A 17,463-nucleotide genomic window follows, 5' to 3' on the forward strand; every position below is an offset into this window, starting at 1 on the left:
AGGTTTTGATTGATTTTTTACCGAAGTAATTTTGTACTACAAATCAGCTCGAAAAGAAGGTTGATTCACAGTCGGATCGATCGAACCCATCAGTCTGGTCCGAGTCTTAACAACACCGATTATAGCTAAACTGTCATTCGGCCGGCCGTGCTTAGTTTCTTTAATAAGTAATTCACCAAAATGAGAAATGGAAGCAAAAGCTTAAGCAAGTCCACGAGGTTGTGAACCTGTAGCCTATGATCGATGGTTATAATCTTTAATCAGACCTCCTCAACCACTAAGTTCAATACAAGTTTCAAAACAAAAAAAAAAAAAAAAATTTTGACAAAAAAAAAGTTTAATCCAAGATCCAAACTTATCTCTCAGTTTGCAGGACTTCCAAGATTTACCATCAAAAGAGTGGTACTTCTTAGTATGTAGTGAATCATACGCAGAGTCATTGCCATTTTCCCTGTAACTGCTCCTCTGCGATGGATGAACTGTGACTAACATACAACATCTTATCTCCCAAATCCTCCAATGATTCCCAAGAAAAGTTTGAAAATTTTAGTTTCTTAACGTGGACGTGGCTTTGGACTTTGAGTAACAAGCACTGCCAAAAGTAGGCCTTTCACTTCCACCATGAAACTTTGATTAATCAAAGTGCGAAGACTCTGCTCCACGCACTTGAAATGGACATGCCAACCATGGTCAATATCTTCTGGATTCATAATGCCAACTTCCCCTCTAACATGTAAACAGTAGAACAATCCTTGGTACCAAATTGGCACACAAGTGGAAACTTGAAATGTATGTAGGAGTTGATGTTGCTTATGTCTCCAGTCTTTTTTTCCCATATCCAACAATCACAATATCAGCAAATTTATTTTTAAACTCTAGCATCGACAATCACATAGCAATTGGTATAAATTCCAAAAACCATGGAGTCCATTGATGTTGGAGGGGAAGAGAAGCCCACAATAATGAAGGGAACCGGACAGCTTGGAAATTCCATCTCTAACTTTGTAACAGGATTCAAGAAAAACCAATTGAGTTCATCTCGAGATACCAGCAACCAACCATACTTGGAACAACGTACTTTCCCTCCCGTTAACTCTGGCAAGTCCATATTGTAAAACTTCTTATGCAGTGAATGGAATAGTTTGCAGGTAGATTTGCTCCTCTGGGGAATGAGTAAAGTCAGAGAGGAAATGAATGGCGAATTCGCAGGCGGTGGGAGGGCTAAAAATAGAGGTTGTTGCACAATTATTCCATGTTTTGCATGTTGCGGTGAAGGCAAATTAATACGTGTCCAGCTAAAATATGTTAGGAGATCAAGGTTTAAAAGTGACCAACTTCTTTCCAACTCTTTTCCTTCCTCTTGACTGTTGTCATATCCAAATGATTTAAGGTATTGATGGAAAACTCTTTTTCCAGTAGCAATGGAAGCAAATAGCAAAACCACATTAACCAGTGTATTGCAGATCAACGGATTAGAGGGCTAACTAACTTATGAACATAGTAGACCTCTTCATAAAGATGAACAAAATGCAAATGCAAAAAAGGACAAAAAAAAAGAGAAAAGAAAAGTTATGCTTCAGGAATAACAAGCAGATATAACTAAGTGGACCACAAAACTACATCTCCCTTATTTTTTTTTTCCGAGACGACAACTATTGTATAACCTATCTATACTAAATTAGAGGGGAGGAGAGCCTAAAGAGGTTATGTTTAGGGCTAGCAGGTACACAGGCCTTACTAGACCAAGGGAGTGCTTTGGCACAACCCTTGGATTTTTTTAGCTGCAGGTGAGATTTGAACCCTTACAAGGAGGGACTTAAAGACCCTCCCTTACATCCCCTTAAGTTGACTAATTTGCTCCAGTTCAGTGTCCTTTGCTCAGTATTCGCAAGGCTGTAATGATCTAGCCCAGTTTATCCGCATATAATTAAGTTGGGAAGCAAGGAAACTACTTTAGAACGTAAAGGTGATGCAAGCTAACGTTGATACGTGTATGTCTTATTTTTCTTCCTGGTTTAGTACTGAAATCCTGCCTTTTCCAAAGGTTTCAAAGGTAGATCGAGGTTTAAAGGATTTTTTGATCTGAACAGAAAACAAATATCTGCTTGATTTCATTTCCTGTTCTTCTTTTTAGTTCCTATTACATTTGATTAACATAACTCTTATGCTGCCTTTGGCAATATCCAAGATCAAGACGGATTAAAGCACCCGAGACTTGCTTCAAATACAATATCTATACTTCATCAATCATCCATCCTGGTCTGTGTTGTATTTGGTAATCTCCAGCCTCGCACAAATGAACTGAAAAGATGCAGAGCCCTTGAAGGCTGAGCGAAAGGTACCATATGAGCAGCACCCCTTACAGTTGCAAAGGTTAACAGATTTCCATACTCAGTTACCCAACCACCCACCTGTGCAAGAAAAGTCGAGAAATGAATGACACAAGAAGCCTCGTTGCAGCATGAAAATACATGGTAATATGTTGGCATCTAATGTACCTGACGCTTGTGAAACCAAGCTCCGTATGGGACTGTAGTTTGCAAGTGCAAATCATGAGCAAGTTCACGAACGAGTGTCCGGGAGCCAAGCAATGGTACAACAGAATCTTGATCACCACTGTATTTGCAGTTAATTTTTTGTATTAATGATCAATCTAACTAAAAGAAGTAGTAGTACATTTTATGCTTTTGAATGGTTTAATACTTTACCTAAAAACCCACACTGGAATGCCACTCTGTAGTATTTGCTTAAGCAATGGAAGCATGTCCAAGTTTCCATCAGCTTGAGTGTAATTAAGATCACTGCAATAACAAAGGAAAAAAAGATAAGCAGGCTCTCAAGCACTTAACCTCCGTAATTCTACTCTCTAACTTCTCGAGCATGCCTAAATAATGTACAAGGAGAAGAGAAATCAATAGTGTAAAAATCTAGGAAGATATATAGGCATAAAATATTCAGAGAATTGGCAATTATTCTCCAATGCAAAGAGTCCCCCCAAATTCAACTACCCACCTTCTCCCCTCACCCACCCCCCCCCCCCCAATTTTTTCTCTTTTCCATCCATATGCTTAATCCCAGAATTGAGGCATTTTTAGTGCTTCAACACCACAAGTTTCAGAGCCTCAAGGGCCTCATTTCAGCAGAACAGATTACTTTTGTAGAATATTCCATCACAAACTTAAATAAGAAGTTCAGCTCATTTTTCTAGATTAATAAGATCTTGAAGCTTAATAAAACTTCATACACTTATTTTTTCCTTTCCTGATTCTTTGATGTGGAAAAAAAGAAAAAACAAAATGCAATTTTCTTCTTGGATTGGCATTAAATGCTAACAAAGTGGTAGTTGAAGATGGAAATGAAGGCACTTTCAACCATGATATATGAGGACTAGGATGGGAGGTTGAGAAGCAGAGAAAGTCCAAAGCAAGGAGCAGTTCAAAGTCTCGAATGTTTGAGCATGGTAAGTTCATAGTAAGGATGCTTTAGTGACTTACTCATTGCACATGGACCAGCCATGTGGTAAATTGGTCCTATTTGCATGAAGAGCCTTCTGGACTTCAGGAAGATTAAAGTAGAAACGCCTTTCATAAGTCATGCACACATCAACTCCTAGACTAATCTTAGTAGCCTGTAAAACAATATAGCATCACAAGTGTTTGAAGATACTGCAATAGTTAATTGATCTTTCAACTGAAGGAGAAAAATGAATACCAGTTTCTTTAGTCGCAGCTCTTGCTCTACTATTGATGGATAACATACATCAAGAATAACATCATAATTGTTTATATAGTCTCCAACAATTTGGTTTGCTTGAGATATGGCAGAATTACATGCTTCTGTGACATTGTGGGGACTAGGGTAGGTATAGTCTTCAAAATCACAGTTGTTCATTATAGCCAGGCCAACCTCATCAGAAATCATCCCATGGGACCAAAAGTACTCATATGTTGCTGGAACATCACGATCCAATTTGAGGAGTGGATTTCCCATCTGGCCAAATGAAACCATGTAAATGCCAAGGACCAAATGAACTAACAGAAGCCTATACACCAAGAAATCCTCCTCAAACTCCGGAGCAGAAAATGAAAACTATTCAATCTCTCGGAATCAAAACTGAAATTCATTTTTCCTTACCGCAACTCCTTTGATATTGAACTTGAAATCTTTAGAATCTGCATTATGGTCCAGCAGAGCAACAGCCAGCTGTGGAATGTAATGACCTATAAAAAGACATACAGAAATATCATTCTTCCAATTATGAAGGTAACATCTTCAAGAGGAACTGCAAAGAGTTGGCTTGATGTCAAGTGAAATCATAACATCATTTGTAAGCAACATAAAACCTAATTATGAATGTAGAAAAAAGGACAAAATACAACTCACAGTTTTGCCTAGCTGGAAATTACTTTCTACAGTCAACCACAACTATGTTCCATACAACCTGTTTCTTTTGTTTTGAGCTTGAAAATTAGAATAAATGTTGTCTATCCTGGATTTGTTCTTCCTTATTCATGAATGCTGAAAACACGAAAAGCTGTGGGGATGTTAGATTCATGGTCAAGCAAATCATGAAGCCTTGATACAGCAGGCTCCATTTGAGTACTAAGGATAACCGTAGGCTTCATTTTAGAGTTGGCAAGTGTTGAGGACCACATAAAATCTATAAATGACTGTACTAAAAGGGCAAATTTTTGATAGCTTCAAGTGACAACAATTTGCCAGGACAGCTACTTTTTTTTCTCTCTTTTTTTCCACTTCTAACAAGATAAGGTGAGCCGGGTCACGCGTGCTTTCCACTAAATTCAAAAGTGGCAGAAAATTTCCTATTACTCAATGAAAACTATTCATGACTTTACAACAAGAGCACTATTTAAGTGCTTTAAAGAATTCAAACACCATAGCCCAGAACTTGATATCACCAAACACCCAACAAAAAAGAAAAGACAGTCAGACTAACATTTCCCACATTGCAAACCATCTTTACCTGCATAGCTTTCTCCAGTGAGAAACAAAGCTCTGGATCTGAATGAGGGAAACTTCTTGAACCATTCCATCATAAATATGTGCATATCCCGCGCTGCCAGAAATTTTAAAAGAAAAAAAAAAATTCAATTCTCTTAGAGAATTTGCAAGCATGATGTGTAGCTAATCGCCTACTACTGATATCTCGTCCTCCTGGCCATCTATATTAAATCCAAGAGTAGTTTAAAGCCACATGGTCTCATTTACCTGTATTGGCATCACCAGTGTTGTAATCTGAACTTGTATTTGAATATGACCATCCTACTCCTGCTGGGGACTCGACAAAAAGGAGATTTGATGCTACAAGAAAAAGAAAAACATCAGAAAAGATGAGTACAAACAAGAGCCTTTTTCATGCTTCTTAGATTAATCAACGATAAGTTTTAAAAATTATCCGGTATCTTAACTTGAGCTGCATACCTCTATTCCATGACATCTTATTTCTTCTAAGGGCTCGGCCATCACCTCTTGGAAAGAAGGGACCGAATTCTGTGAAGGCTCCCCCACCAATTGATGAGCAACCGGGGCCTAGAGAAGAATAGGTCAAAGTGAAACCTCTGTTTAAGTGCCTATCTTAAACAAACCCCACGAACATGGCCTAAAGTTAAATAACTATACTTTAATCATAATATTAGACATCCATGAACATTTTACTCACCCTAGAACTGAGGTGGGTATAGGTAAATTATAGTAATAATAATAAAGAATAAAGTTGAATCAACAGCTAATATGGTTCAATTGTTTTGGAGTTCAGCAGAAAGAGCTCAAACTCTGTCTGTTAAACCAGGAGCCAAGCTATGGAACTCGATAAAATATTCAAGAATTCTGAATTGCATGTTTTGAACATTAGTATTTCACCTCAAATTCTTTGAAAGTTCCTAACTTTATGGAAGTAGGAAAACTTTTCATCGAAATTTCACATTGGAAAGATAAGAAAGAAAGAAATTCTGGTTCAACTTGTACTAGTTATTGAAGGATATACAGTTGTCCCTGCAATCGGAAAGAGCGCAAGGAGCAGGACTCACTTTCGTTTTATAATAAACAAGGAATAAAAGAATGGATTCTTATCCAACAGAAATTTCCAAGAAAGTACAGTGTCCTGGCCCCAACACAAACGGAACAAAAGAAACATCTAAACATCCGAATACTTAATCAATTTAGTACACAAGAAAGTACAGTACACATCAAAATTAGAACCAAGCCAGCTCTCACTGTGTGTAACAGACAGAGTAAGAGCGAGATGTGAGCCCAATTGACTTCAATTCTTGCATGTAACAATCAAGAAAAGCACAAAGAACAGAGGAAATGCAGCAGACTATACTAATTACTGAGTAACACTAACCTCCATTGAGCCAGAGAGCAAGAGGTTTCTGATCAGGGTCCTTCTCAGCTTCAACAAAGTAATAAAACAAGCTTCTCCCAGCTTTGACATCCACATCAATATACCCTGCATATTGCTTGAATCCAACTTTAGGCTGCCCAGGCAAAGCCTCCACAAAATCCTCAGCTGGAAATCCATTCCCACGAACCATCAGCCCCGCTAATATCACCAACAATGAAATGCAATGCCATGCCATTCCCATCTCTCCCACCAAACAAATTAAATTTCTCTCACCAACCAAAGTACAGAATTTCTTTCCCTCCTCTGCTTGACATAAAACAGCTGCCCAGAACTCTATCCACTCATTTCTCTTCAGAAAAGGAAAAAAGAGAAAAATAAAAAAGTGGGATGTCAAGAATGATTACGGATGATGCAAATTTCAGTTCATAAAGAGAAAAAGCACGTGAATTCTGGGATACCTTTAGCAAAAAGGGATGTCCCTGAAGATCTATATTATAGTAAAGACAAAATTGATAAGCATTTATTAAACAATACCTATGACAATTTGTGCATGTATCAGTGCTGTAAATGTGAGCAAGGGGAGTTAAAGTTGCAGGTTTTTGCTGGGGTAGTAACAAGTAGTCAGTACTAGAAGTACTGAAGAGTGTGAGGTAAGGTCCTCTGGTTTTGCATTACGCAGAGCTGGCTTTGTTTTGGCAGCTTAGCTGGCCTTTTAAATTTGCTGACAGAGTTTGTTACAGAGAGAGAAAACTGATAAGCCTTCTATCTATTATAAAGGGTTTTTCTCTTTTTTTTTTCCTAGAAAATGGTAGAAGTTTTCGATCTATCATAGAGGGTATTCCCTAATAAAGTGCCGATCAATGGCAAGCAATTAACTTTTTATATAGAGTGAGTATGTTATCTTTCGAATGATTGCATTAACAATTATTCCTATTTTATTTCACTTTCAATAGAATGTTGTACATCACTTTCAGAAAATTACAATAGCAATATACATTCTCTATTTCTCGAGTAAAAATCATTATCAAGTCAACCGATTCAGTCCACTATATACATAAATGATTACACTACTGTTTGCCATTCAACAATCCACATTCCAATTTAAGCAAAATTGGAGCCATATTATCGGACAAAAGAGTGGCTCAATTAATCTTGATTGCTTAGATTAATGAGGGGGCATTTTCTTGCGTGGAAGAGAGAGAGAGGGGGAGTGACTTTGGGAGGGCCGGAAGGACTCTGAGGTGCAGGACTGCAGAGTGATAGTAGGGACAGTAAACGCAAGAATTAATATAGTAAGGGATAATTTCAGAAACCTCCCCCGAGGTTTCTGACAATTTCACTACATTCCCTTAAGGTTTGAAAAATTACATTTACCTCCCTTGATTTGATAGTTTTAGTAACAAAACATTAAATAATATTAACTTGGTCAATTTTTTAAATGAATACCCAAAAATGCCCTTGTGGAATGAGTTTTAATTTATTTCCCTATACAATTACAAGATTATTTAGTATAATTATAAGGAAAAGGTGTCAAATTTTCACGTTCATATCTACTATTTGTTAAACAACTATAATAATAATTTTATTACTATGATATGATATTTTTTATAGTATTTTATTATGAATTTAGATTTGTAAGATAGAAAAGAAAATGTTGAAATAATTCATTTAGAATTTATAAATTTTTGAAGTAATAATTTTTTTTATTTATTATTAATTTTAATACCAAAAAATAGAAAACAAAGATCAGCAAAAACATTGGATTATATATAAAATTAATTCATAAAAAAAAACACTAGTTTGACATTTGGTTATAATTTATACCTAAAGGCAATAGTGGTAGTTCTATAATTTTATTGACGAAAAATTTTAAAAAAGCAATAAGAAAGAAAAAGAATGAAAAGATAATTTTAAAACTCATTCTAAGTTTAAGCATACCAAATAAGGGAATTTCATTAAAATATTTAAGGGTAAAATTATCATTTTAAATAACAAGGGAGGTATGTATAATTTTTTAAACCTTAAGGGAGCTCAGTGAAATTATCAGAAACCTCAGGGGAGGTTTCTGAAATGATCCCTAATAGTAATATTGTTGAGATCTAATTGGCATCTTTTAAGGTCAGCAAAAGAAAGAATAAACTGCAGTCAGTCAATAAAGTCCAAGAAAGCAAGTACATCAGGAAAAGGTTTCTTCTTCTTTCCGCTAAATAAATGGGATTCTGATACCTTACAGATTGCGTCTTCTTCCTCCCAGTCCCAGCGAGAACAGAATCCACAACAGTACACTCCCAGGCCAGCTTTTATTACCATTTTCAGACGAGTACAAAAATGGGATTTTGAAGTTTCGATGATAACATGCAATGCTGATTTGTAAGACATTATTGCATTTGTACGTTGGACTTTTATCACTCACGGGACATGTCTTTCACAAGAATTGTAATACAATGAACATGGTGGCATGGTGAAGCTTAAAGAATTTCAAAAATGCTACATGAAAAATCGCATTGTGATTTATGGTCGTGACATTTGTGCTTATGCTTTCATCTTAATTAAGAGCATTTACACTTACAAACTTGTAGAATTATTCTTTCAAGTACCAATAAGAAAAGTGGCTGGAGGGATCCAGCTGCTAGATGGGCATCTAATAGGCAGCCCTAAGTTATACATTGCATTTTTTGGAGACCATACAGCAGGGCATGGATTTCCCTAAAAGTATCAATGTTTAGAATCGGTATCAGAACAGTTTGATTGGACTACAAATTGGATGGTGTTCAATTCTGGCTGTCACATAATATATATGTTGAAAACAGAATCAATTGTATCTTGTGCATTATTGTGACAGCTCAGAATAGCAAGTCTATCCTTTGTTGGCTTTACTTGTGTATTTGATACTATTTGCATAAAGTTTAACCCTTTGGATAAAGTTTCCTATATCGAAAATGAATGTAATTACGGGTTTAAATACATGACAAACAAGTTTAATTTGAATTCAGTAACGTGTGTGATTTTAGCTTGGGATGCGTTTGATAAAACTGAAATCTGAAAATTAAAATTTGAATATGAATTCATTAAGTTGCTAAATTGTTAAGTAGTGAATATAATACATTTGAATGTTTATCATATTAAATGATAAGTGAATAGTTTATCATTTATTTTTTTGAGCAAATTTTGACTAGGAAATTCAATGATACTTAATTAGTTTAGATATTCTTTGTTTTGTTATGAAACGCATCTAAACATGTTAAAATCTAAACTCATTAAATTTAAGTACTGGATGAAGTTATCAAACAAGGCTTTAGTAAAAAACAAGAATGAACTTGAGGAAGGGACGGGAAGGGGCTTCAATTTCTCCTCTAATATTATGAAAGTTTTCTATGACATTTTCTTTCATGAGTAAAACTTTTTGTCCCCTCAAAAATTTTGGAAGCTTTTAAGTTGCAACTTCATAGTATATATGCGTATGATATTTGCCGCTCAAAGTAAATATTCTGATTTCATCATTGGCAAGGAATAACTCTGGACTCAACAATTTCCTCAACTCTCAACAATTGAATGAGAAAATCAAGACCAAGATTTAACCAACTTGTGCCCAATCACATCCCGATATCCTGGTTAATTGGCCTCAACAATTTTCTCAACAACTCAACAATTGAATGAGAAAATTAAGGACCAAGATTTAACCACCTTACTTACCTAAGATTTTAAAACTCTAAGGTGCTGCAACAACCCAAAAATCTATTGAAATTCTAATTTTTGTGAGGGGTCCCTGAATAATGCTTCACTTTCCATATTTAAAAAGACTCATTTTGTACCTTAATGAAGAATTCAAACAACTAATCCTAGTCAATGTTTTAAAAATCGGACCGTTAATTGAACCGGTGAAGTGAAAGGGTCGAGATTCAACCAGTCGGATCGATTTAACCCCGGTTCAATGAATTTTTTAAAAAATAATTTATATAAATATATATATGCACAAAATAAGACATGTAATGGACTAATTTAATACTTTATATGATAAAAAGTTTACTATTTTTTAATAACTTGGATTTTTAAAAATAAATTTTTTAAATTATAAGTTAAAACAATAAATTTCATCTCAATTTCAATTATATCTAAATCCAACCCAAAAATATCACAATATTTTGAAATTATACAAAATTCACGTCTATGAGAATTTAGACATTGTGAATTTAAATTTTAATTTACATTTTGGGATTTAGAGATTGCAATTTAAAAAAGGAAGTTTGGAGTTTGGAGTTCGAAGGAAGTCAAGAGAATCGAAAATATAAATGTAAACTTGATGAGAAACAAAAAATGAGATAAAAGTGAGTGGTTGTGGCATTAAATAATTTGGGTTAAAGAAAAATAATTCTTTTTTAACTTTTTTCAATTTAATGGACAAAAACAAAATTAAAAGATGGAAGAAAAACATCAATAAATTAAAAATAAAGAGGTTTGATTAAAAAGGGAGTGATAAAAGAAAAGAAGATAGAGATAGAGAGAGTTGAAAATTAAAAAGAAAGAGCCATGAGAGGATGAGATTTTGTAAGAAAAATGGAAAAAAGAAATATGAGTGTTTGTTTTATATAAATAAGTTATCAAAAAAAATTAGTAAGATGTGACGGTTGATACATTGGTTTTCTATTACAAAGGTCTTGAGTTCGAATCTTGATAGTTGCATTTTGCAAAACTTTAAAAAAAAAAAAAGGAGGAAAATTGAAAATCGGTCGAACCGACCGGTCCGGTCTGGTTTTCAAAACATTGAATTCCTAGTTTTGGCTCTTTCTTGAGATTCATGCAACGAAGAAATGATTGGAGGAAAACAAAAGAAGAAGATACTTCCAAAACCAATTGTCAATAAAAATGAGATACTTCCAAATCCAATAATGGATACTTTGACTGCTGTTTTAGATTCAAGCAATGAGGAAAATCATAAAGAACACTTTGGCAAACAATCTCTCAACTTATTAATAACGTCAATTTAGACCACACCTAATCTTCCTGCTCATTTAGTAAAATTTGAACTACTCTATTCGGGCACATAAATGATAATCAAAGAACACCAACTTTTAGGACTCAATGTTTTGACTCACTTTCTTGGACTCGTGGGATCAATTTAGTCAATGACCAGTTGATATCAAACGATTGATTTGAACTTATAATTAATTATTTGGTCAAGTACTTTTTTTTTTTTTTTTTTTTTTTTTTTTGTCAACACAGGGGTGTCCGGGTCAAGACCCGAAGGCGGCCCGACTAATCCCCTGCGCCTGGAGTACAGCGCCACCCCAACCGCACCCAGGCGTTAGGTGAGGTTCGATCCCACGACCTTGCGAGTGGTCAAGTACTTAATTGATCCTCATTGTGTTTTTTTTTTATTTTTTTATTTTCATGATGAAAAGCAAGAACTGTACCTAATCTGCTAAGACTAATCTTATCCCATTTCTTGGCACTATTAGGTGACGCTGACAACTCAATAAATATGACAAGACAAGGCAGGGAAGATCTTTAGGAAAATTACGTTCAAGTTAATTGTACATTTTACAGTACTCAAATAAAAGAAGTTTGTGTTTTATATATTATTATTATTAGAGACATTTCTGTTATGTATAATGAAGAGACAATCATTCTTTTCATCTATAATGTACCGAAATCTGTCACTAAAAATTTTCATTTTGGTTGTATACCAAAAAAAAAAAAAAAAAAAGTTTTCTGCCCACTCTTTTTTCATGTCTGCCCTCTCCAAAATTTATATGAGCATAAATCAGGAGCATACGTAGCATGCTACTAATGTTACTCGAGATGCTCTTGCAAAATGTTCAACAAGCAGAATTACTTTATCTTCAACCTAAAACTAGGTGCAAAGTCATCATGACTAATTCCTAGTCCTTATCCTCCACGCAATCTTCTTATTTATGGTAAACCCAAAAATTTATGTTAGATATTATTAAGCACATAATGATTTGGCTAATTGAAGAAATTTCATATGAGATTAAAGAGGAGACAAAAGGAAGAAGAAGAACATCATTATGTCACCTTAAGAACTTACTCCCACCCCCCCCCCCCTTCCCCTTAATTGGATTTTTACAAAGGTAACGCACTAGAACTCGATACTCGATAGTACACTTAAATCAGACAGAATTATCATGTGAATGGACCTAATCCTCCATGAAATCTTCTTATTTATGTGTCTTTCCTTAACTTTGTATAAAATATTTAATTTATTAATTATTCGGAAAAGTTTGTGATCTATAAGCATAATTATGAGAAGAGGACCTACGTAATTCAGATAAATCTTGCACGTTCACCTTTTTATTTCCAATGTTTTTAGATAGTGAAGTTCTTGAACTCTAAAGCCAGTACCACAATAAAAAGGCCGTGGTTTGAAAGTAATTGCCTTATAATATGATTTTGGTATCACCTACATGGTTGCTATAAATCCTCTATAAAAATTCAAGAACAGAAGTATTGAACTTGAAACCTAATATTTTGCTTTCCAAACATTGCAATCCGACATGTTTCATAAATGTTAGTGAAAAAAGTCAAATTTAAATAATTCATCCATTTATGAAAATAACACCAAAATAAAAGTCTTCCTCCAAATAATTGCTAATCATGAATAAAACCAAGGCGGTTGTTACAAAAACTTAATCTCAATGAACTAAAATGGCGTGAAGCAATTAAATACATTTCTAAAAAAAAAAAAAAAGAGGACATGTGAGTTTAGAGAAAGCAAGAAAGAGATTGGTTGAGCGTTTAGCTTAGGAGAGACAAAGGGATTGTGCTCTTACAATATGCGTTTTAGAAATGCATGCAATGTAGGAAGGAAAACTTTAATAAATGTGATAAGGGCGTTTTATCATATATATAGTAATACAGCCATGCTATATAGGATTGGGGACTTTCAGAAAATAAGTGCTATAAACCAATGGTTGGAAAAAAGAAAATTCTTTGGAGTTCTTGTATAGGGATTTAGATAATTAAGCCTTGTTTGGGAAGTTATTTTCTTTTAAATTTTTTTTTTAATTTTCTCTGAAACACATTTTTCAATCCTATTTTACGTCACATATATCAATTCATTATAATACATTTTTCTATAAGAACTTATCAATTCATTATAATATATTTTTTTATAAAAATTTCAGAAATTAACAATTCAAGGTTTTCAACTGGGATATGCATTTAGTTACTCTGTTCTAACATGTGTAGATTGTAGATGACATCTATCTAGACGGAGATGGATGGATAGATCGGGTCTGTTTGGATTGTGAATTATTAGAGATATTTTTACTGTTACACTTTTTGTGATGTGATGTATGTGAGATAAAAAGGTAATTGGGAAGGTAAAAAGGTGTATTAGAAATTATAATGATGATGTAAGCAAATAAATTTGGGGAAATAAAGCCCAATCCAAACAAACGAACATCTGTCTAGATCAAATCAATAGTAGAAACTTTGTACATATGTGCAATTGGTATGAAGCTTAGCATACCAGCTAATCAATTGGGCATAGCTTTTCACTTTTTCTTTCACACTTGCACGCTTGCTAGAGCTAGTAGTTGACTGCTGTCCTAAGTCAAAAAGCGCCCACATACTTACAGCTTGTCAAGGCCCCCAAAAGAAATCAAAAGGAGGAACACTTTCAGTGGATCTAAACAAAAAAGAGCATTAGTTTGACCCGCAAAAATCCTGTAGCACTTTCAACGGATATAAATTATTTAAGATAATTTTTTTAAAAAATATTATAATATTTTTGATGTGATATATATAATATAACAAATAATTAAAAATATTTTAATAATATAAATAAATATCCTTAGCAGTGCTGTGTTTGTTCTTTTATATATGGTCAATCGATTACAAGAAGCATGTAGGTCAATTTTATATGATGATGCCCAGATTCCAGTCGTTGAATATGCAATTTACATGCTTTGAAAATGGGGTCTATTATCTTTTTTGATCCCTGAAATTATCATCACTTGATGGCACACGACATCTTTCATGCCAAAAAGTCACTTGGTTTAGGAATTCAAATAGTGCGTTTTGAATATATAATGAACAAATTTTTTTTCATTTTGAAAGTGATGAATGAAAAAGGTATGGATTCAATTTATGTGAAAGACTATATATGTGATTTTTCTTTCTCATATGTGAAATACTATTTATGTGATTTTTTTTCTATCTTTTAAATCAGCTTTATTTCTAATTTCCGTATGAGCATATTTTTTAGCATATTCCAATTTAGTGAGGAAAAAAAAAGGCATTGTCCAATTTTAAACTTGCAACCTTCGAAGTACCGAGAGGCAACGGCCGCAACGCGGATAATGATGAAGGGTCCGTTTGGATTCCTTATTTTTGCAACGGGTCCGTTTGGATTCCTTGTTTTTGCTTCTATTTTTGAAAAACTGTTTTTCACATTCCAAATGTTATAGTAAATGTGTATTTCCAAAACAACTCCAAAAACACCATATCCAAACATTATATCAAAAACAACTCCATATGTATATTTCAATTTGTATATTTCAATTATGTATATTATATATATATATATTATTAATATAAATTGAAATATACAAATTAAAATATACAAATTGAAAATTATATATTTATATATTATATATTATATAAATATTTATAGACATTAATATTATACATAATATTGTATATTATACATAATATAATATACATAATATGTAATATTGTATACATAAATGTATAAATATTTATACATAATATATTATGTACATTATATTATAATATATACATTATTAATGTATAATATTATTATGTACATTATTGTGTACAATAATGTATAATAATGTTATGTATAATATATAATATACATAATATGTAATAATGTATAAATGTATATTATGTATAATATATTATATTATATATTATATTATATATATACAATATTATGTATATTATACAAATTGAAAATTCTATATTGTATAATTATATATTATATATTATATAAATATTTATATAATGAAATATACAATAAATATTACAAATTGAAATATTATATAAACACCATATTTATAATATTATAATATTATAATATTTATAATTAATATTAATGTATATTATATATATTATATATTATATATTTATATATTTATTTATGCATATTATAAATATTTTATTTACAAAATATTTTTATATATTTATAATATATTTATATAAATATTATATATTATATAAATTATATATAATATAATATATATTATATATTATATATGTATTATACATTTATATAAATGTACATTTATACATAATATATATTAATGTATATTTATAATATACATTTATATTATGTATTTTATAAAATATAATACATTTATACATTTGTATTAATATATAATATTAATTTTACATTTATACATATTATTAATATATATTTATAATATATTAATTTATACATTTATATAATATTCATTTATAATTTATACATTTATAATAATATACACTTATACATTTATAAATATATTTATATTATGTATTATATATAATATAATACATTTATATATTTTTATATAAATATATTTATTTATAAATATTTATAAATGCATAAATGTATATTTATATAAAAATTATAATTTATAATTTATAATTTATAATTTATAATTTATATAATATTCATTTATAATTTATACATTTATAAATATATTTATATTATGTATTATATATAATATAGTACATTTATAATACATTTATATATTTTTATATAAATATATAAATATATTTATTTATAAATATTTATAAATGTATTATAAATGCATAAATGTATAAAAATATAAAAATTATAAATTATAAAAATACTCAAAAATATGTTTTAAAAATACCTCTAAAAATAATCCAAAAAACATCTACAGTAAAAGTTTTTCATATAGTTTTTGAAAAACAATCCCAAAAATAACTAATCCAAACGGACTTGTATTTCAATAATGAAATGCTACAATGCTGTTTTTGAAAAACAACCCCAAAAACAGTTAATCCAAACGGAGCCGAAGTATTTTGGTGATGGAGAAACAACGGTGGCAATGGCCTCTGTTGACCCCATCAAAATATGTTACGTATAATTGTATATACGCAAATTTATATCTTTGTTCTAACGTTTCCGGAAAAAAAAAATTATATCTTTGTCCCTGTAATTAGACGATGATGTTTTTCTTACTATCCTTTAGTTTTTTTTTAAAAGATATTTAATTAATGTTATTCTTTGTTTATCACTTTCTCTGCATCAAGTAAATTGATTAAAATAAAAAAAACTTATTTTACCTCTCACACAGTTAGTTAAATAACCGCCAACGAACAAAGACTTGACTTTATCTTTATTCTTCTTCTTCTTTCTTAATTTACTCTCAACACATGAATCCATTTAGAAATGCCAAAATTTTTCTTCCTTACGTAGTGAAACTTACAAAAATTGCTAACTCCCACGTTTTTTTAGCTTTAAAAAATAGAGAAAATTTACTGTGAATTCGATAGGAAAAATGGTAAAATCATTTTCTAGAGATTTTAAATAGCATGATTTAACATGTTAAGCTTGTTCCCATTGAATTTTTTTTTTTTTTTTTTAGCTTCGTCTCTACTCATAAGTCATGAGTTCATACCTTTATACTAGCAATTAAATTCAGTGTGTATTGTAATGCACCTTTTGGTGTAGAGGTGAATTTTTCTCCCTCTAAACCTCTTTGGACAGTTGGACATTTCCCTAGTATATATTAGCTTACAAATAATGTAGATATTGTCAATTGACAAAAAAAAAAAAAAAAAAAAGGGTCGTGATAGTAAACTTCTCAAGTATAGTTTTAGCTTCATCTGTATTCTACGATCATCGACCAACAACTAAATTTGATTAGCCAGGATTAAAAGTCAAAACATAAAACTAATTTTCCTACATTAAATTCTAAAGAAATCATTGATCGACAAGCTATCATAAACATACATACTCAACACGTTAACATCATGAAACTTCAAGAATGCTAGATAATATTCTGAAAAACTTCAGGGAAGGTTTACGAAATTGTTTTTCATTGCATATCAGGTGTGTTTGGATTGAAATATTTTGAAATAAAATAATTTATTTCACAAAT

General features: G+C 31.7%; 1 protein-coding gene across 1 annotated transcript; it reads right to left on the minus strand.

Moving 5' to 3' along the window:
* Positions 1–1,967: 1,967 nt before the first annotated feature.
* On the minus strand, positions 1,968–7,113 carry LOC113713049 (serine carboxypeptidase-like 42). Its single transcript, XM_027236758.2, has 11 exons — positions 6,899–7,113; positions 6,365–6,713; positions 5,443–5,550; positions 5,230–5,322; positions 4,985–5,077; positions 4,135–4,220; positions 3,712–3,990; positions 3,495–3,628; positions 2,709–2,801; positions 2,499–2,616; positions 1,968–2,411 (listed from the first exon to the last, which is right to left on the minus strand). Exons 2-11 carry the CDS (start codon positions 6,603–6,605, stop codon positions 2,244–2,246), a joined length of 1,413 nt encoding a protein of 470 aa, XP_027092559.1. The 5' UTR covers positions 6,606–6,713; positions 6,899–7,113; the 3' UTR covers positions 1,968–2,243.
* Positions 7,114–17,463: the final 10,350 nt, after the last annotated feature.

Source organism: Coffea arabica, chromosome 10e (assembly GCF_036785885.1).
Source record: "Coffea arabica cultivar ET-39 chromosome 10e, Coffea Arabica ET-39 HiFi, whole genome shotgun sequence".
In the NCBI taxonomy this organism is placed as follows: domain Eukaryota; kingdom Viridiplantae; phylum Streptophyta; class Magnoliopsida; order Gentianales; family Rubiaceae; genus Coffea; species Coffea arabica.